The 21,869-nt window shown below is 46.5% G+C and overlaps 1 protein-coding gene across 7 annotated transcripts in view; it reads left to right on the forward strand.

Annotated features, from left to right (window-relative positions):
• Positions 1–20,115, forward strand: part of SHROOM3 (shroom family member 3) — a 143,362-nt gene extending 123,247 nt beyond the window's left edge. For 6 of the 7 annotated variants that reach the window (XM_061442836.1, XM_061442820.1, XM_061442845.1 and 3 more), the window contains 7 exons: positions 485–3,734; positions 6,526–6,602; positions 10,210–11,124; positions 12,255–12,767; positions 13,571–13,718; positions 17,619–17,891; positions 18,561–20,115. In XM_061442836.1, the coding sequence (XP_061298820.1) occupies positions 485–3,734; positions 6,526–6,602; positions 10,210–11,124; positions 12,255–12,767; positions 13,571–13,718; positions 17,619–17,891; positions 18,561–18,920 (5,536 nt within the window). In that variant the 3' untranslated portion in view covers positions 18,921–20,115. The remainder of the gene's footprint in view (positions 1–484; positions 3,735–6,525; positions 6,603–10,209; positions 11,125–12,254; positions 12,768–13,570; positions 13,719–17,618; positions 17,892–18,560) is intronic. The other variant, XM_061442829.1, reaches the window with a different exon arrangement.
• The last annotated feature ends 1,754 nt before the right edge of the window (positions 20,116–21,869 follow it).

Consider the following 21,869-nt stretch of genomic DNA (forward strand, 5'->3'; position numbering starts at 1 on the left):
AGTTTAGTTTTCTCACAGCAAACAAACTATCCTTGGGACAGCTGAATTTCCAGGAACCCTGCCAGGACATAGCCTTCCTCTCCATAAAAAGAAATGAAATGGGGAAAAAAAGGAAGAGATTAGATTCTCCCCAGAGTGCCTCTCGTGCTCCTCTCCTTCTCCTCTGTGGCATTGGGGCTCATTCAGCTTTCCAAGTGCCTTGGATAGGTTTGATGGGTGGGGTTGATCCTCCCTGGCTCCAGTGATGTACCATCTTTCTGTCTGTATTTCCCTCCCACCCTTCTGCGGTAAATAAGAGCCATGTGTTGCAATGTCAAACAGTTCCTCTTCGTGAACTGGGATGACTACAAACAGGGGATGGAGTAAGACCCAAATATGGGTTTTCATCTCAAAACTAAACATCTTGCTTCTGAGCTCACTTATAAGTTGTTGTGCCTCTCCTCTTCTGGCAGTGCGTTTTTACTCTCCTCTTGCTCTTCTGCAGCTCCTCCACCAGCGATCTCTCTGGCTATGAGCATGGCTATCTGAGGAGAAGTCCTGACCAGTACAGCTCCCGGGGCAGCATGGAGAGCTTGGACCACTCCTCCCCTGGCTACCACCCTTGTCACCTGTCCCCAGCCAAGTCCACCAACAGCACTGACCAGCTCTCCCACCTCCACAACAAGAGAGACTCTGCCTACAGCTCCTTCTCCACCAACTCCAGTATCCCTGAGTACCCTGCTCCTCCATTCAGCAAGGAGTACTCCTGCTCCACAGACAGCATGCAGCCCCAAGGCGGCCCACACGAGAGGATGAGGCAAGCTGACATCAGGTATGTCAAGACAGTCTACGATGCCCAGCAGGGGATCTCTAAGGAATATGAGGTGAAGTCCTCTGCCTTGCTTCCAAGCTGTGAGGTCCAGGCTTCACTGGATGGTTGCAGCCACATCAGGCTCTTCAGCCAGCACAACACAGCTCCCTCCTGGGCTCAGCCAGGCCAGGGCTCCTTGGACAGCAAAAACCAACCCCCCAAGGGACCTCCCTTGCCTCCCACCCGCAGCGACAGCTATGCAGCAATCAGACATCACGAGAAGCCCAGCTCATGCACTGGCCTTGATCTGAACAAGCCTGGTCGAACCCAGCTGAAAGGGACCTGGCCTCCACTTGTCAGCACCCTGTCCCAGGGGCCAGTGCAGAAAACCCCCTTTGGAGAAGGACATCTGCACACTGTGGTGGAGAAGAGCCCAGAGAGCAGCCCCACCATGAAGCCCAAGCAGAGTTACTCCCAGCCAGCGCAGCCGGGGCAGCCCCTGCTGCCTACTGGTGTCTACCCAGTACCCTCCCCAGAGCCACACTATGCCCAGGTGCCCCAGCCTCCTGTAAGCAGTAATGGGATGCTTTATCCAGCTCTGGCCAAAGAAAGTGGGTACTCTCCACCAATTCCAGCCTCTTATGACAAGGCCATAGCCAGCAGCCTTGATGAGAATGAAAGCCAAAGCACTACAAACAGATCGACCATCTTCTACCAGCCCCTAGCAGCTGAGATAAAGCATGATGCTGCAGCAAAACTTCTTCAGCAAAAAGCTCCTAGCATGGCATGCCCAGAAGTCTGCCTGACCACCTCAAGAAGGGAGGAATTGTTACCTCCTTACAAAGGAGTACACAGCAACCAAGAGTCCTGCACAAGTACTGCACAGGCCTCCAAACACAGTTTTCAAGCTCCGCAACCCCAGCTGAGGGATACTTGTGAGAGAAGAGCCCATTACCAGCCCAAAGAGGACTGGACAGCTGAATCCCAGGAGGACAAAAATGGCAGTGCACAGATAAACGAGAGAGATGCTGCTGCTCACCACCAGTGGTGTCACAGCAAGGCCCAGCAGTATGGCTTCTCCTCCTTGCAGGACGTCCCAGACAGCTCCAGGAGGCAAAGCAACTCTGAGATCAGAGATGTGCAATTGGGTGAGAGTTATTCCAACACCACACTGTCCTTCTTGAGCAGCAGCAGCAGCAAAGAGAAGGATCACAGGGGACAGGGGCACAAACAGTGGAGTAATGTGGACCCACAGGCCTTTGCAAGGCAGGAGGAGGGAGGCAGGAATATCAGCCCATTCCATGCTGCCGAACCAAAGTGTGAGGAGCCCCCTTCTCCACAGCACCCAAAGACCTCTGATTTTGGGAGGAGCCAGCTCAGCTCTAGCAGCACCCAAAGCTTTCCTTATGGTAAACCAGATGCTGGCAAGTCCCGCTGCTCAGTGCTGGAAAAGGCCAGCAAGTTTGAGCAGCAAGAGAAAAGCACTAACCAGCCCCAGAGTGCTGGTATTCCCAGCTTTGGCCAGCACTACAGGCCGAGCAGGACCAGCCAGCCCTCCAGTGTGAGCTGTTCTCTGTACAGCCTGGAGGACATGCGGAGCAAGTTCCATGAGCCCAGCCAGCTGCCCTGCGAGCCAGGCAGGGTCTCCAGCCCCTCCATCAGGAATGGGAAGCTGGAGGAGGCTGACTGGCGCCCTGTAGAGCTGCAAATGGTGGCTTCGGTGAAGCAGGCAAGACCCAGCGAATACTACAGCCTGTGTCCTGAAAATGAAGCACAAATAAGGGTGGCTCAGCTCCCAAGGAGTAAAAGCACATTCCAGCTGGGAACTGAGCCTGAGAAGGAAGTCCTCTGGAAGGATAACATCCATGATGCCCACGGATCGCAGCTGGACACACCATTTAACAGAGCTTACAGGAACAGCATTAAAGATGCTCAGTCCAGGGTCCTGAAGGCAACTTCTTTCCGTCGCATCAGCCCCCCATTCGGGAGCACACCCAAGAGGATGACACAGAGGCCTGCTTCAGCCCATGTGGGCATGAGGAGCATGGTGCCGTCTCCACACACCCCTAAGGAGAGGCACAGTATCACCCCAACAGAAGGCAGCCTGTCCGCCCTGGACTACGCCAAGACACAGCACATCTTGCGCATTGGGGGCCGAAAGCGGCTGACAGCAGAGCAAAAGAAGAGGTCTTACTCGGAGCCAGAGAAGATGAACGAGGTGGGCATCTCTGATGGGGAGCCATCGCCTTTCTCCTTGCAGAAGAAAAGCATCCACTTTGTGTTCCCAGAGAATACGGTGGCTGATCGGCGTAAGATCTTCGAAGGGGATGGCAAAGTTTCTTCCACAGCCAGCCTTTCCAAGCCGGAGCTCAAGCAGCTCCAGCAGAATGCCCTTGCTGACTACATTGAGCGCAAAACAGGAAGACGTCCATCCTCACAAGATGTGGGGCTGCTGAGGGAGCGCTCCCACAGCTCCTACCTACAGCCATGTGGCCCAGACAGCCAGAGCCTTTCCTCTGCCTCCAGCATGAACTCTCTCCAGGACCAGAACCTTTACCGCCGGAGAGAGTCCATAGAGCGGATATCCAGGACAAGGCAGATATCTTCTACTCTTCCTCCTGGTCTGATGGGCTGCTTTGACATGAGTGGAAATGAGAAGAAGGCAGGGTGCCAGGACAGCTTGGTCACAAGCCGACCGAAAACAGAGAGGTACCGGGATTACAGATCCAAAACAGAGCTCATCAAAAGCATGCAGACAGACCCTTTGGGCATGCAGGACCAGCCTCGCTACAGAAAGCAGGAGCAGGCCTTTGAAATACCCTCCGTTGCCAGGAAATCTGGGAAATCAGTGTCTGTGGAAGACTTGCTTGATAGGTACGACAATCAGACATTCCCTGTGCATATACGTTCCAGGTCATCTCCCACAGCAGATAAGAAACACCAGGTATGTGGAAACGGGATCACGCGTGCAGACAAGAAGGGCTGTGAACCAGGGAATGTCATGATGTGGGATTAACAGGCTGATGTTCAGTCATGACTGTTACTCCATTCATTAGAGAGAGGTTAAATACATGTTGAGATAGGGACACTTTATTGTGTTTAAATTAACAGGGTGTTGTTTTAACTGCTCACTGGTGAGGTGCTGTTTCTATTCAGTTTTCTTAATGCTGGGGCTATTTCAGGGATTTTAGAGATGTTGAGATGCAGTTGTTGCTGCTCTGGATGTCCCATCCCATCCTGTTTTTACCTGTTGGTAAAACATCACAGAACCATCACGGTAAAAAGCATCACAGAAGAAGCAGCACTTTCTGGTGGGCTGTACCATTAAGGTGGTGATTGGCTGCTGCTGCTCTTCTGCATTATCCAAGTTCACTGGTGCAAAGTAGAGAGGACTAAAGGCTGCTTGAAATCTCCCTTGCTCACACTGTGCCCAACAGTGCTGGGAAGTGTGCAGCAAAGGCTCTGCCAATAACCATTAAGTTTTTCCACCAGCCCTGGAGGGAAACATTGCAGAGAAAACTTAGTGGAGACCCTGGCCGCTCGTCCCATGTACCCTGCTTGGCAGTTGGAAAACATTGCACTGATGTCACAAACAGGGAATTTGACTGACTCTGATGATGGTAAATACTAGAAACAGGCTAACTTCTTAAAGAACAACTGCCCAGGCCAGCTCTTCAACCGACTGAAGTCTCTTTAGACCTATTTAGGTAGTTGCATCTGGTCAAGCCATATGGATTTACAGCAGTGTAGGTCTGCTGCCCCATCCCTCTTTCCACACCAGGCTCATTCATTACAGGGGGGAGGGAGGAAACAACCAAAGGAGCCGTCCTCCCAAACTCACTGTGTGCTTCATTCTAAATGTCCTCCTTCAATAGACCTCAGATCCCACGCTACATTTTTAAATAGAAAGAATTCAAAAAGCAGCTTGTGAATATCAGGTGACCAGAATGCATTTCCACAGCCACTCCTGTCTTATCCCATCGTCAGTGTTTTTCTACACCTGACAGGCATCAGTCTCATCTGGGCCATTTTGTCATACTTGCCAATCATGAAGTCTTGTTCAGTAAGAGGACAGTCTTTAAGAAAGGGTTTGGGTGAAGGCCAAGCTGTGGCTTTCTCTGCCTCCTCAAGCAGCCTGAGCAGCTCAAAACCAGCCATCCAGAAAGAGAAATACCGCTAAAACATACTTTTCAGTGACAGGCTGAATGACAGGCAGCCCTGGTTTGTCTTTACCCAGCCCACTCTCTTGGGCAGGGGACATACAGGGTAGTTCTGGAGATCTTTATTTTCCCCCTTGTTGGCTCATTTTTAATCTTGCAGGCAAACCAGAGATTCTGCCTGTTGGAAGGTGACTTGAAGAAGATGACAAACAGCTCTGCAGACCCCCTTACAGGAGGAGAGTGGAGGAGGGGAGAGCCCTTATTGCTGTTTGACAGTGATGTAGCTGTGTCCTCTTCTGGAATGAGGATTTAGTCCCATAGGCAGCAAGGCACTTCGGAAAATCCTGTTCTTAAATCCTAATTCATGAAAGCATGTTTGACTTCCAATATACACACTAATCCATAAGTGTCTGTTTGAATGGGAAGTATATGTTTAAGTGCTCATTTCATTAGGTTTGCTTCTGATCTGTCTCCAATACAAAACCACAGCTATGAAAGTGGGGGACAAAGCCAAAGAAACAGGGTGATTTTTTGTTATTATTATTTTTTTGGAGTCTTTTCAGATTTTTTGGTGGGAAATGCTTATTTCCAGTGTAGCAGCAGATTTCTCTGCTTCACTGTATATTTTTCAGCGTACAGTGTGTAATGTTCCTTTCAGGCTGCATATAAATCATATTACAATGTCACTGTAGGAATTTGTTTAAAGATATAAAGAAATTGATAGTCATGTGGAATTATTAGCTCTCAGTCTTCAGAACACATTCTCAGCCTTCCTTCCTCTGCTTTTTTAGTTTGTCTCAGCCTGTATATCTCCCAGCTCCCGGACTCCTAAATCAAGATCTGCACTTACCCTCCCTCTGCAGCAACACTAACCAAAAAAAGCAATTACTGAGGGTGCAGGGAAGGGGACACTGAAATGCTCTCTGCTGGAAAGATTGTATGGGAGAAAATACCAACCCTTTCCAAGGCAGGCTGAGCATTTGCTTTCATGTCTTATAATAGCCTGATGTCCTATGGTGGGAGCTCTATGGCAGAGAGAGTCAGATTCACAAAGGTATTTCAGCTGCAACATTTATCTGATTTTAGATGGTACAAATGCCTAAAGAGGAGGTAGTTCCTGTGCTTCGGTTTTCCAAAGGACCAAGTGCTGAACATTGTGAAGTTTTTCAGCACCTCTGCACGTTGCTGGAGTTTCCAGCCTTTGTGTCATTCAGTATCTCTACAGAGTTTCTGACTTGTTTTGGCACTGGGCTTAGGCACAGATTGTTCACTGTTTACCTTCCCAGTTAAGGCTGCTTCAGTGATGTCTCAGCTTGTTGGTTGCATGTAGAACGAAGTTCTACATGCAAAGTTCAGGACCCACTGATACCCTTGAGCATGTTTTTAGAAGAGGCAAGGACTTGCTGAGGGGTTTTAAAAAGACATGTCTCTGAATACGTCTGCCTGTTGGTCCACAGTCCATCCAGAAAAAGGCACGCAGGTCCTCTAAGCAGGAATAGAGTTACTATGAAATGTCAGTGTTTTCATACTTTGTTTCTCTTTCTTCTTACTGCTAATATTGTCTTTGCACTCCAGGACCTGCTGAGAAGGGAAAGCAGTGAATTTGGCCCCATGGTGAGAGATCCATTCTACATGGTCGGCGCAGGAGCCAGGTAGGTACATGCTAATGTCCCCTTTGTCACTCAGTGCAGAATAAGCTCCTGCCATCCTGCTGCCAGCTGCAGTTGTCACATGTTGTCTGTGTAAAACAGATGCATCATCACAAACTAGAGAAAACATCTGCAAAGGCACAGTTCTGGGTCTGTGTATCCAGCAGAGTTAGGAGAAGTAAGTTGCTGAGAGCCTTTGTTTTTCCACTACAGACATTAATTCACAATCAAGGCCTCCTCATGTCATTTTGGAGCATGTTTGTACAACGCATTTCCTGTTGTGTAACTTCGAAAATGTGTTTGATCTGCTGTTAGAACTCGCATCCAGATTCTGTCCTAACTGTCGGATTCTAAAGGAAAAAATATCCCAATATCCCAGTCTGTCTCATTTTCTCCAGTCCAGGATGCTGCGTCCCCAGAAGCAGTGAACATTTGCGTGGACTGAAATCAGCAGGTTTCATTTATCTTACTGAATTGGGAGCTTGTGTTTAGGCTGCTTCTCTTTATGCAGGCATGATATTTCGCTCAGCTAGAGGGGAAAGAGAAATGTTTTTAAAAATAGAAAAGTGTAATCATAAAACTCATAATATTAGGACTTTACATAACTATCCACTTAGCAGTGGATTGTTTTGAAGTTAACTAGAACTGAAGTTATCTTGCTGTATTTACATTTAAATAATAAATAGATGTTTGCCTTAAGCTCTGAGTGCTCAAATAGCTAACTCATATTGCAGTAAAAACCATCAAAAGGGACTCAAAGAATTATTCACAAAGGAGCTCTGTTGCTCATAAGCTCTCAGTAAATGTCAGCCCACTGGGCTGTCACAGGGGGAGTTAACACTGCTGTCTCCAAAGGTTTCACCACACGAGAAGCAGAGGAAGGCTCCCAGTCTAGCTGCATCTTACTGCTGACTGGCTGGCCATTTTTACCCATAAGAAGACATAAATGTTGTTCTAGAGGGACTCAATCTGCCTTCAGGCTCATCCTTTCATGATTATTTAAAACACACCCATTTACTTTCATTTGGAATGACTTTTTCCATTTTTTTTTTCCTAAGAGAACAATACAGCTGCTTTAGTTCATCCTGCCTCCCTGTTTCTTCTAGAGATGGCATTTCATCATGCTTCTCAATAACTACTTGTGGCTTCTTTCCATCCCCCAGCCTATTTTCCAAGTAACAGGATTGAACACCCAGACTGAAAATAAGTTTGCTGGGGCACAAAACGTAGGCTTCTCATTTTTATGCTTCACTGTGCAGAGATTATTTGTATTAACAGTTTTATGATGTTTCTGCTCCATAGGCATCCTGCTTGCTCTGCAAACCCATTTCTTCTGGGAGATGGGAGGTTGCTTTCCCTTCCTAATCAGTACTGGATTTCCCAAAAGATAGGTTGAGAGATAGGAGAAGACAGGAAAAAGCCCTGGCTCCGAGGACCCAGGGTCCTACTACACAGGCTACAAATCACTCCCTGCAAGCCTTGGCTGCTGAGTGATTTTTCTTATGTTACTGCTACTGAAATGACCTGAAAGAGTCATGGGCTGGAGTTTTGGAAGCCAGAGGGCTCTGATCGTGCACTGCTGACGCTGGTGGAAGTTTTACACTTAAACCTCCATGAGAACAAGACCTGAATCCTCTGCAGACTGAAAGGGGCAGGTAGACAAAGACCTTACCCATGTGTCACAGAAGGAGGTCAGCTATTAGGATGCTGTCGAATGTTCCCCTGCCACAGTGTGAGTATTTGACAATCTGGTTCCTAGGGGATTATTGTAGCATCTTCAATCCATCCCTTACAAGATGCAGTCTTTGTCTGTCCTGTGGTTGTCAGCCTCAAACCACTGTTTTTAGCTGGTCTTCTCACATCTAACCATCACCATCCTGTTGCTGTCTGCAGCTACTCCATGCACAGACTCTTCAGGGAAGGCAATAGCAGGCAGTAGAAATTATGCTGTTAGGGTTCCTTGGGACAGAGCTGCTTAATGTGCTGGAGAAGAGATGGGACCATCCCTACCACTTCTTTTGCTCAAGGAGGAAAACTGTCATGTGGTAAAGTTAGGGAAACCCTGGTCAGCCATCAGTTGATCTGGTCACACGTGCTCTGTGACTTACACTCTGTGCTCCTCTCCATGTGTCATACAGTAACTGTCTCATAAGCACTGTTGGGAACAGTTGTTGCTTCACCAGTTTTAGAATACACAATTGCTTCCACAGTAGGAGAGATCTTTCAATTAGAGAATTACCATCTGGCTTTTCTGACAAACACTGAGCATCCGAAAAGAATACACATTGCTACTGTCCAGGAACCACAGACAATACCAAGAGCAGTCTGTCTGGGAAGCTTCCCCACCCTCAGGCAAAAGCAGCCAAATTCTATTCTCAGTTACACAGGAATAAAGCTGGAACAACCCATGTCTTTGGCAGTTATTCTTAATTTGTACCAGTACATCTGAGAGCACATTTGGGGCCCAAGCCTCAAACATCACAGATTGGTAGTGTTGAATTATGTGAACAATGCATCTCAAGAACAGAAAATAGACTGGCAGTAGAGCTTTATTGTATTTCATTGGTTTATGGTATGGCCTCATGTTTTTAGCCCATCTAGGCTTGCATCTGCTAGCGCTGTTATTATTGCTTCTTTTGTTTCTAAATAGCCACACAGGCAAGTAGGTCTGGCTATGGATTCTGAGCAGGATCCTCACTTCAAAGGCCAGACACTGTTTCTCAGACTCGCATGAAAACATTTTAAAAGACCTGGAAGGAATAATTTACACTGCTGGCTTTGCAGCCTCAACATCCATTTGGAGTTGAAGTGCATTGGCTTTGGGTTCTGTACACCTGCCTGAGTAGAGCTCTTTTTCCTTACAGGATTACAAGGTTTTGGGAGTTGGGAGGTTTTTTATTTTTCTCTGCAGTCAAAATAGTGCTTTTTCCAGCCTCACTTTTTTCTTGGAGACAGTCAAATTATTTTGATGGCACCTTTCCAAAAGGAGCAGATATTGTTACGGAAATTCTCACAGAATCACAAACTGGTTTGGATTGGAAGGGACCTTAAAGCTCATCCAGTTCCAGCCCCCCGCCATGGGCATGGACACCTTCCACTAGACCAGGTTGCTCCAAGCCCCGTCCAACCTGGCCTTGAACGCTGCCAGGGCCCATAGAGCTGAAATTCTTTAAGTTACCAGCAATTGAGACCAGAGCTTGACGGTAGATCATGTCAAGCAGTCTATCTTACAGCAGTTACTACTAGCCCCATCTGTAACAAACAAAATTCAAAGCAAGGCTGCAAAGGAAGCCAGGCATTTAGGTTTCCCTAGTTTTCTTTCTATTAAGTTATTGCTGTGATGCTTGCTACATGTATGCACACGTGTGATCTGGCATACACTGAAAATAAAGATGGAGAGTGGGACTGGGTCTGTCTCTGTGTCCCTAGCATTGGTAGACTAGATTATACTAGCAGTTTCAAAGCCTAACTGCACCTCACCTAGATCAGCAGGCATTGACCCAGGCCTCTGATATGGTTGCATAATTTACTTATTAAGGAGATGCACAATAGCTCTTCTTGCTCATTGGTTAATTATTATTCTTATCATGGTGTGTCTCTTGGCATTTAGGTCTTTCAGCAAGAAAGAAAGAAGCCACTCAGAAAAACTGGCATTCACCACTTATTATCCCCATCCTCACCACAGCAGCGAGGTGGTCACCGGGTCCACCATACTGAATGAGAACCACAAGCTCTCAGAAATTTCCAGGCCAGATAGCAGGACTTCTGCATTTGTCTCATCCCCGACAGACGCAAGGAGTCACTATCCTGAGCAAAAGCAAGGCTTTAAATCCTTGTTCCTTAACCTTACTCATGGATCTGGCCAGTCCTCCCCCAGTACACCCACCCCGGCTCCCTCAGACTTCCAGAGTGCAAGTGATGGCCAGGCTCTGAGACAGCACCATGCCAAACGAGATGCTGTTCCCCCTGAAGGCAATGGTAATATTCAGGCACAGTCTTTGGATGCTGTCCAGGATAGATCCTCCAAGACTCCCACAGAAGAAATGATGTGGAGAAGGAAGGCTGGGCTGCTCCACAGATCTGTTCCACCCAAAGCAGTGTGGGCTCATTCAGTCAAAGACAACAGCTACCTGAGGGCTATGGTGTCTCCTCCAGCGGCTGGGCCACAGCTCCCCCAGAGGTGGCAGTCCCTGCCGACAAAGAGCAGCACTTCTGACCCAGAGACTCCTTCTCCCCAGGCGACAACCCGTCTCCGGATCTCAGAGTCAGGGCTGCAGCTCACACCCCCACCGCTGCTGCAGGATGATGAGGATGACGAGGTGTTTGTCATGCCTTCCCAGCCCCGGGCCATTGCGCCACCCTTCTCACCCACCTCACTGCCATCCCATCCTCTTCCTGAGCTGAGCTCTTACACTTCTGCCAAAAGCACGGAGGAATTCCCACCTCCTCCACCTCCTGTGGCCCTTGAGGGGAATGGGGCATCTGGAGACAAATCCACCAGTCTCACAGAGGACGCCAAAGTGAGGTAGGGGCGGGGGGCTGGAATGCACCATCTTGGGCATTGTAGAGCCATATACAGCATGATATGCGGGGCTCCAGACAAATGGGACTGAGGTCTGTGTACCACGATGAACCACCAACAGCTGCTAGCTGAGCAGGCACTTTAATGCTTCTTACTCCAGCATGAAGAGTTAAAATGGCTGCTGACTCCTTCTAGTTACTAGGTTTTGAGAGAGAACTGTGAAAATCCTTGATGGTTTTTCCAAGCAGTTAGAGTTTCCCAGAATACATTTGAGACCTGGCACAAAGTAATGATGTTATGAAACAGTGACCATCTGCCAAGAAGCGACAACGCAAATACGTCACAGTCACACTGAATAGTGATTTTTCCCTGAAGGATAGGACTTGGGGCTTAGTGCCCAGCTGGTTTAACTCAGCACAGCTTCCTTCACTCCCAAGGAGCTGTTCTGATTTCCGTCTGGGAAGAATCTGACTAAGGCTGTGGTAGTGATTGGCTTTTCCAGCATGAAAAGGATAAATGAGTATAGACAGCTCAGGATGGTACCTCCAGCTGGGGAAATGCAATGTCCCCAGTCTGTGAGCAGAAAACAAAGTAACTTGTCATAGAACCACATATTGGTTTGGGCTGGAAGGGACCTTAAAGCTCGTCCAGTTCCAACCCCCTGCCATGGGGAGGGATGCCTTCCACTAGACCAGGTTGCTCCAAGCCTCATCCAGCCTGCCCTTGAACACTGCCAGGGATGGGGCAGCCACAGCTCCTCTGGGCAACCTGTGCCAGCACCTCAGCACCCTCACAGGGAAGAACTCCTTCCCAAGATCTCATCTCAATCTCCCCTCTGTCAGTTTAAAACCATTACCCCTTGTCCTGTCACCACATGCCCTTGTCAAAAGCCCTTCTCATTCACTAGTTCTTTCTATGTTGTAATGACAAAACAGCAGTGTCCAGGTTGAAGGGACAATATGTTTATGGTGCCAGTAGCTTCATACTGTGGGCTTTTGTGTTGAAATGAGGAGTAAGACACAAAAATTAATGAGAGAGAAAGAAAACTTACTTGTCTTAGGCCTTCACCATGTGTTCACAATGGTCCTGTGTGGTAAGTTTATGTTCATCTCACAGAATTTTTCTGTCCATAGCAGCTTCAAAAGCTTTCCCAAAGCCCTGGCTGAGTGGGAGATAACAGGATGGGGCACCAGTGTCCATGAAAATAATTGTCCCCTCTCCCCGTCTGCATCAAAGAGGACTAGCTCTCCATCTGCTGTGGATAAACAGCACCAGTTACCTGCTGCTTCTGAAGCGCCTCAAAGTACTGATAGGCAGCCCATAACTCAACCTGAGGGAAACCACAGTAAGCCAGCAGTCATCACCAGAGAACTGGAAAAAGGCAGCCTGGATTCTGGGATACACAGTGCAGCATCTCCAGTGAAGACAAAAACCCCAGAGGATATTAAGTCAGAAGCTCTAGCAAAAGAAATTGTCCATAAAGACAAGTCTCTGGCTGATATCCTGGATCCAGATTCCAAAATGAAAACAACCATGGACCTAATGGAAGGGCTTTTCCCCAGTGGAAGCAGCTTGCTGAAGGAGAGCAACATGAAGAGGAAGATGACGCAGAAGAAAGCTAACAGGACAGTGGCTGAAGATGACACGTAAGCACTGCTTCTTTGGGTGGTGGGCTAACGCTGCTGCAGAACTAACTGCTTTTAAGGACAAGCCAGTGCTGAATTTTTCAGGTGGCTGCTGGTGGAGAGAGAGCTTCTCTGTTCCCAGGTGTAAAGACTGAAAGCCCTTTCTCAGGAGCTTGGCTCTATGTGTGGCCTTTGAGCTCACCTCTCTAAGCTCTTCGGAAAACCATGCTGAGCTTGGTAACAGGGCTTGTTACATGTGTTACTTGATTTTGTGTTACTTGAGTTTGCTCTCTTAACCTTTGTAATCTGAAGCAATTCAGCCCAAAGCACAATAACAAGGATATGAGAGTAAAATCAATACTAAAACAGTGGTAGGCAGAAAGATAGTGAGTGGCCAAATTTTGAAAGGAGGGATAGAGGCACCTGCTTATTACAGGGAGATGGAAAGTTCAGCCCAAGTTCTCCAGTGTGGATTTTATAAGATAAAGACTCCCAGGTGACACCTGGAGAACCATATAGAAATAAGTTGTAATGCATCATGCTAGGTGAGATGGTCAGTGCAGCCATCACCAGCTGAGGTGTTCTGATCTACCTTCAGCAAGGATCTGGTCCTGTATAGAGGTGTTAACCAAGTCTACGTTTAAGGAGAGGGTAGGCATGAAAGCAGCTGACATGCACCCTCTGTTGGCAGGAATCGGCCATTTCCTTTGTGGATAATAACACTGGGAAGGTACCAAAGAGGAAATGCTGGAAAACCATTGATCTAGGCATGGGAAAAAGTCAGGCTCTGACTGAACTACTCCTTTTCCCTCACTGTGGTGTAGGAGAGAAGAAAAGGAAACTCCTGTAACCCTGGTCACCTGCCCTGCCTATTACAGTGTTTCAGCGCCCAAAGCAGAACTGCTGAATAAAATCAAGGACTTGCCAGAAGTAGGTGAGGAAGAGGAGCTGCTGGACATAAATGAGAAGAAGGTAAATTCAGCACACCACCACCATTTGCTAGTAACTTCCTGAAACAATAACAAGCCCTGAAGTAAAATGCATTTCTGTTTGAGCTCGGGTTTTGGCAGTCCCAAGTTACATGAGGACTAGGTGTGTTTAGGCCCCTGTGAAGCTTTGTTACAGTGACCAAGATTGAACAAAGAGAGGTAATCTGAGTACTCATAGTAATCTTGAGTACAAATCTTGCACAACCCCAAGGCAGGTCTGTACTGTACCAAATGCTGAGTGCATAGATTGTAAGAGGTAGTCCCTGTCCCATGGCAAGGAAGAAAAAGGGAGAAGTGAAGTGACTTTAGTACGTACAGCTCAGGTTAGAAACAGGAACAGATACCAGCTAGTGACTGTGCTGAGTGCATGACGTTTGCCCTAGGATTTTCCTCTTCAGTGAAGACAATTTATCCATTTTAGCTGCTATCTGCATTCACTGCTTCCAAAGAAACATTGGCTATTCCTTTTCCTCCACACTTTATTGTTTCACTGACCTGCCAAAAGTGATGTGCCCCTCAGCAGCTCAGTCAGCATAACCTCAATATGATGGGTGGGAGGAGAGCACAGCAGGGGAGGAAGAAATCTTTTCCTCTGATTGCAGCTCCATTTCACTGAGGAATGGCCCCTACAGTTCTTGCTGCAGGCTTGGGTGCTCTATCTTTCAGGGCTTTTGCAGGGCCTTCTAATTTGCCCCTGTGGTTGTCTCACATTGGTTTCCTGGTAATTACAGATGTGTTGTGAAGCCCATAAGTCCCAAAGAGCCACAGGCAGGTACTTGCCTGTCTGTGCCTCCCTTCACATGCCTACATGTCAAAAGCAGCTGTGCCTGTAAATTTAAAATATCCTACATTGCACCAGACAGAGTAGCGCAGCCCATATTCCAGCCCATATTTGTACAGCAGCAGAGTTTAAACATACTAAAGGATACAAATGTTTGTGCAAGTCCCATATGATGTGATTGTTCCTGCACTGAGATCAGGCATGGTTTTAAAGAAAGTCTCTCAAACCCAGCCTCTCCATCATAGTGCAAAGAATTCACATCTCTAGCACAGCTCCACATTTTCTCTCCAGGTCCTCATCCCCATGCCACATGTAAAAAAGCAGAGAGAAGATGTGATGCCCTGTAGCCCTGACTTGGGGAGCTTAGTCTCTTTTCCATATTGCCTTACTGTTTCTATTCTCAGCTTTTACCTGCTAAGCACAATCTGCCCCCTACCAGGCTTTAATACAGTGACAGCTAGAATGGGACCTCCATCAAAGTTCTAACATGAATAAGGAGTGCTAAGAGAGGAGACTTTTTTATTTTGTGAAGCATTTGAGGTGCAGCCAAGTCTCCAGGAGCTGTCATACCATGTCACTGGAATGGATTAGGGGCACTCATCGTGCCTGCCATCTCTTACTTCTGTAGTCCTACATAGATTCTGCGTAGCAAGTCTACACAGATAGATCATGCACGTGTTGCTAATTAATGCTTTAATTATGTTTTAATTAATGTTTTAATTATCTGGCCCTAGCCATTGGTTGTAGAGCACCCAGCTTCAAAGGTAATCAGCCTGATCGTCTCTTAGGGTGCTTCAAAACCAGCTGCCTCCGTAAACAAGCGTGAAAGGTAGGGAGCGGTGAAACAAGAGGTGTTGCTCCATGGAGTCAGTGGACATGCTGCAAGCATCTGACAGGCTTGCAAGTAGATGTGAACCTGCCGTGGAGGATGAGTCCCAGGGCTCAAAGGTTACATTTGCATGGAGAAACAGAAATAGATGAAATAGATGGGAGTGATTAGGCCAGACAGCAAGATCTGCCTGGTATGTTTGTTCATGGTCTGCATGGAAGAACATTTGCATTGGCATTTTCTGAGAGGGCAGCTACTCTCAGAGGTCATTTGGATAAACCAAGCTAATTTCCATTGTTAAGTATGCAAAGGAGCTATATTGGTTGGCATTTGGGATCAAAGGAGAATCACTGATTAATGAACACAAAGCAAGTGTGTCACAGCCCTGTACAGCTCCCATGCCTTTAGAACAAAGGTATTTCACTCCCAGCAGTCCTAGAGCCTCCTGCTATGGCTGGAGGGCAGATTTGAACCTTGAGCAAAGCTCCTGGAGCAGGGAGGAACGACTTATCACCTGAGCAGCTCCATCTTCCTGAAAACCTGTAGAGGTTAATGATGGACTCTGTTCAGCCCATACAGTCCTGTTATAGAGTTTTCCCTCCTGGTATAGTAATCATTGAAAATAGATCACTTCTTTTGCTCCCCAGGATATGGTCCAGCAATCAACTGGTGAGGATCTTGGATCTCTCTTTTGAAGGTGGTATTATGATCAAAGGCACAGGGAAGGACAAGTGTTGGTCACAACCTGTCCCACTGAGGGGAGAATGCAAGGAAAGGTTTTGTTTTCCCTTATCCTGCAGGTGGGATTTAGTACCACCTTTGTTCTTCTCTTCCCTGAACTACCTTAGAACTAATACTGTGACTTAGCAGTCATTCCAGCATAAATCCAGTTTAAGAGAATAATATGTTTTATTCAGCCTTACATCTATGTGGAAGCTGGCAGTAGACTGCAGTGCAGCCACAAAACCATGCACTCAGAGGATGCACACCAAGTGTTCCATCTAGTGGTGTCTGGCTAAGCACTGCTGCTGATGTCCTGCTGCAAAACCAGCCTGTTAAAACCTGCTCTGACAGGCCATCCTGGGGATCAGGGCCAATCCAGACTAACCCCAGCCTGACCTGGGTTTGAAGGTCCTTTCTGCTTTGGAGTAGACTTCCTTCTTACATGGAATGGCTGTCAGTTTTGATGGAAAGAAGACTTCGAGAGTATTTTCAGGCAACCCTGTGATTTCTTTTTCATCCTGCAGTGTTTGTATGCAGAGCAAATTAAGATAGATCTAATGGTGTCTCAGCAGTGCATAAACTGAAGAGACTGAAAATCCCCAAGCCTCGTACGAAAAGCTTTACCTGCTCTCTGTGCTCTCAGTTCTGAGTTAAATGGAAGCAAGAATTGCAAGCCCCAGGCCATACACTTCTGCTTTTGCATATGTCTTTCCCCTAAATCCTGACAGAAATTAGGATCTCCATCATATGTGCAGCACGGCTGTTTCTGAAGTAACTGAACTCTGGGGGCCTCCTTTTCTTTGGCAGTGAGACAGTTGCCAGCATTTTCACAAAATGGGTGTCTGCCCTCCATGTCTTTGCTCAGTCACTAAGTAAATTCAGAGCATCTTTAGTGTAAATTCTTGCTTGATTCCTCTTTCTGTGAGGCAGTGCTTGCACAGGCAGGAAGCTTTGGTCATAGTTGAATTTGAGGCTTACACCTCAACACTTAGGCACCTGAGTAATGAACAGTCAGTAGTTTCAGGAGGAGGAAATATGTAGCAGTTCCTTTTTTCTTACTAAGCCATATGTGTCAACTCAGCCTCCTGTCATGCCATTAATACAGCTTACATTCATTTTTTTTGCCAGTTGTTTTGCACAGTTCTGGGTCATATAAAATACAACATCCAAATAAGACATTTCAGGCTGGGGCAGGGAGTGGGGAATATGCAGGAGATGTGGCTGTAACTCTTTTCACTCAGAGACTTTAAAGAACCAACATCTTTCAGATATAGGAAATTGGGTATCAGAATATGGTGCATCAAAGCAGATGTCTCCCTCAGTGGCAGAAGAAGTATATCTTCGTGCAATCTGATCGGGTACTCAGGTTATCAACTAGATGTGAAATTTCAGAGTTTTCTCTGTTTCCTCCTTAATGTCTTCTTTGTCAGCTGCTGCTGACTTGACCCTGCTCCTCAGGAACTGTAGCCATATCCTTTTTTGTCGTCATCCACAGATCCAGGGAGATCATGGTAATTATGAATGTGGCAATGTGTTTCCCTTCTTGACAGGCTGAGCTCATTGGGAGCTTAACCCACAAGCTGAAAATCCTGAAGGAAGCCAAGGAGGGCCTGCTTGCAGACATCAAGATGAATAATGCTCTTGGAGAGGAGGTGGAGCTGTTCATCAGCAAGCTATGCAAACCTAATGAGTTTGACAAGTACAGGATGTTCATTGGCGACTTGGATAAGGTGGTGAACCTCTTGCTCTCCCTCTCTGGACGCCTGGCCCGTGTAGAGAACGTTCTGAGCAGTCTGGGGGAAGATACCAACAGTGAAGAGCGGGTATGTATCTGCACAGCCATCTAGGCCTTGTATGTAACTTGGCCTTTTTCAAGGCACAGGACAGCAGCAGTCACAAGAACATGCTTGTATAAGCAAGGACCTCCAAAGACTCACAGGTGTCTTACTGCTTATGTATATACAGTAGCAAATGCAAGCCTGCCCCTGGGAATCTTGGTCCCAGTTTGTATCAGTGTCTCAGATCCTGTGGTTTTTGTCTCAAAACAGAATGGCCATGGCTGGGACAGCATGTCTGTGACGATGGCTGGAGGACAGGGTGTATGGTATTGTGCGCTGTGGAACAACCCACTGCCTTTTGCCTCAGTTCAAGCTATGTTTTAACATTCTTTGGGTGGTTGAGAGACAAAGCCAGGTTTTCATGGTAGTTGTTGCTTTCAAGCAAGTTTTACTGACTTTCTTGGAGTACTTTCTGTCCTACTTTGACTAGAACACTGTCCTGATTCAGTGGGATTCAGGTTTAATCTATAATGAGGAATTCATCCTCCTCCCCCAGGCTTTTGACTGAGTGTCTGGGAGCTTAGCAGCCATCTCACACACACACACACACACACCCCCCCCCAGAGGTGGCAAATATGGTGTTGGGAGGAAGGAGACGGGAGATCAGTGATTTTGGTGCTGCTGATACTGAAGTGCTCTCTTTGGCGTGTGCAGAGCTCACTGAATGAGAAGAGGAAGCTGCTGGCTGGCCAGCATGAAGATGCCCGGGAACTGAAGGAAAACCTTGACCGTCGAGAACGGGTGGTCTTGGAGATCCTGGGCAACTACCTCTCTGAGGAACAGCTCCAGGATTACCAGCACTTTGTAAAGATGAAGTCGGCACTCCTCATAGAGCAGCGAGAGCTAGATGATAAAATCAAACTGGGTCAGGAACAGCTCAAGTGCCTGATGGAGAGCCTCCCCACAGACTTCACACCCAGGGATGCAAAGGCAGCAGCTGCCCTAGCTGCAGCACTTGCTACCTCTGCAGGGGTCGGTGGTAAAACACCTCCAGCGGTCTCCTTCTCATTCTAACCTTTCCCAAGTGGACCTGGGATACACTCCTCCTGCTCAAGTCTATTTAATCCAGGGACTTGGCAGATGGTTCTCTACAAAGACAATGAGCAGGGTCAGGTTTAGAACAAGATTTTAACAAAGGAAAAAGAAATAAATAAAGGTTTTATTTTCCTTTTCTTCCACCTCTGCTTCCTGAAAACATAAAACAGTGTGGAGGGAAATCTCCTCCTGCCAGAGATGGGGAAGAGTCTCATGAGAATTGAAGACACACATTAATAAAAATCATGACCTCCTCTCTTCTCTTCCTTTCCTGCCTACCTGGCACCTCATTAAATAATGAAGGATCTAAAAGAACGAAGCCTTAAAAATAAAACCCAACCCATTCTACTGAACATTACTGATATTTATATTTTTAAAAGAACAAGACAGAATGTGTAAGTTTTTGTACATACTCCAATCAGTTACTTGATTCTACTTTGCTCTGTATGTAGAAAAGACATTTAATTTTGTATTTTGTGAAAATCTTAACAAAAAGAGGGAACCCCAAAGATAGTCATGCATTAGCTTGGAACACCTCTTTGTGGTTTTGTTGCTGTTGTTGTATTTTAATGTAATAAAGAGCTACCAGAAGAAGCTTCAACCTGTTTCAACACATGCTAAATTAAGTGGCCTTGTGAAGGAGCTTTTGCCCAGGATAACACAATCTTTTTATTGACATGAAATCTGATGTTCTCTTCCTACCCACAGAAGCCATGCACATGTAATAATAATGTTGTGCCCCTGGTTAGATAGTCAAGAGCCTGCTGTAAGGATAATTGGATTATTTCCTAGTTAGGGCAGTCTGGAGTAACCAAATTTGCCTGATTGAACTTCACCACAGCTAGAGGACTGCTGCCTGTTTGCAGTCAGCAGGCCCTCTTTTTGTGCTTTCCTCTCTAACAAGCTACATCACCATTTAAACAAAATGCCTAGAAGCTGCATGGACAGATTATCGCCATGGCTCATGAGCCAGGTATGTATCACCTCTCTCCAAACCTTGCAGAGACTTTGAAGCGATTCAGGCTTCTTCTTTCTTGAGGGTGTTACATTGTTCATCCTATTCTATCTTGCCACCAGGACTACTGCAGAGATTTTAGTTGTATGGTTTTTAAGCCCATTCACTGTGAATGTCAACTTTAGGATTTTATGGAAAATTATAACATTCATTGCTTTCTGTGCTGGTTTTAAAGCCCCTTTGTATTTTTTAATAGCTCATATCATAGTTCTTCCACAGACAGCTTGGCAAACTGAAGAAAATGCCAAATTAAAGAAAGTGCCCTTCTGTCATACCAAGCATCAGCTCTCCGATACCCAAAAGAAATTTTACCTGGGTTTGTAATGCTTTTAGAAGCAGCAGTTACCTGTGATGACATATCCTTTTCATTACTTCTGAGACTGAATGCTGTTCGGGCTCATACAGCATTTTATGAGACCCCTAAGCAGGGGAAGTGATTCTTGGGCCTTAACAGCTGAATCAAAAACAAAATTAGAGGGAAAATCAAAAATAATAATTTGTTTGAGTGGAGATTCATGAAAATGGGGGGGGGGGGGGGGGGGGGGAGAGCTGTTTCAAGCCAATCAAAACATTTAATTTGTCCTAAAAAAGAAATCCTACATAGTACTTTAGTTTATTAGATGTGAAGGTTGCTTTAATTTAGACTTTTGTTTTGCAGCCACCTTTTCATCCTACACTTACCAAAACAACAGGCCTCATTTTTATAATTGAAATGTGTTTGGGATATTGGAATGTCATACCCTACCTCCCACCCTGCCACAGGGACAGCAGCAGTGGCTGTTTGTTGGCCTGCCTGTGTAGCCTTACTTCCTTCTGTAGGTGAGAGTGGATGAGACTCTTCCCCAGGTCAGTTCAAAGAACCTGAATCAAATACCTTCTCCTGAGCAGCCTCCAGAGAAGTCCATTGGCTGTCGAAGGATCCTGTGACAGCTGCCTGGCCTGTTCAGCCAGCTACAGTCCAGTGCTAGCACAGGGTGAAGTGTGCAGTCTCACTTCACTGGCTTGAGGGAAGCTCCTAGTAGGGACAAAGTAGTTACACTTCTGACATGCATTGCCAATTCAAAGTAAAAGCTAGTTGTACAAAAGCAATGGGATTCCTCATTGCCTGTTACAATACATTGTGTTTGCATGTGTTATTAGGAGCACAGCATTTTTCCTGAGTCAGCATTCTTTAGATAATTACCTTCAATTTCCAGCCAGTGTCTGAGGGAACTCTCAGGAAAAAGGCAGCTATAACTCATCCTTCCAAAGCCTCCTGCTAAAGCACCAGAGGGCTGGGGTGCACTTTTCCTGGGCTTTGAAAGTAATCAAACTATATTGCTGTGATAGCACCCAGACCTAGCACAGGGGAACAGAAAAAGATGAAAGCATGCACTTGCACCATGATGGTATTGCACAAGATCTTGAAGCAGCCTTTTAAATCTAGCTCTCAGTAAGTCCTCACATGCTTTTAGCGGCATGCTGTGCCTACAGTCTGTTCTGCCATGCCATGTGATACAAGCACTGAGAAAATCTAGCGATTCAACTTACTATTTGGGGTTTTATATTGGAGCCCTTGGGCAGTTGATGGTAACAAGGAATTCATGTCAGATTCTTTCCTCAAGACTAAACCTAGTAAAGAGTGTTTACATGCTAGGGCCTGCTGCTTGTAGGCTTATACACAACATCTATTGTGAAGGTTAACTATAAAATTAAACACAGAGCACCGAAACAGTTTATGCGTCAGGCTTGATCCATCATCTCTACAGCTCAGCTGCTGTCATAATTGTTTAGGCTGGTAATTAAGAGAAGCAAGCAAACCAAGCTGGATAGTGTTTCATAGTCACTGCACACAAATCCTGAATATTAACATTAGCAGTGATTCGTCATTTGCAGAATGGGAAACAAAACAAGCTCTCCTTAGGAGAGCCTAT

The sequence above is a fragment of the Pezoporus flaviventris genome, unplaced genomic scaffold, assembly GCF_033815535.1.
Source record: "Pezoporus flaviventris isolate CSIRO_AGI_PZ_B2104156 unplaced genomic scaffold, CSIRO_AGI_Pfla_v1 ptg000002l, whole genome shotgun sequence".
NCBI classification, from domain to species: Eukaryota; Metazoa; Chordata; class Aves; order Psittaciformes; family Psittacidae; genus Pezoporus; species Pezoporus flaviventris.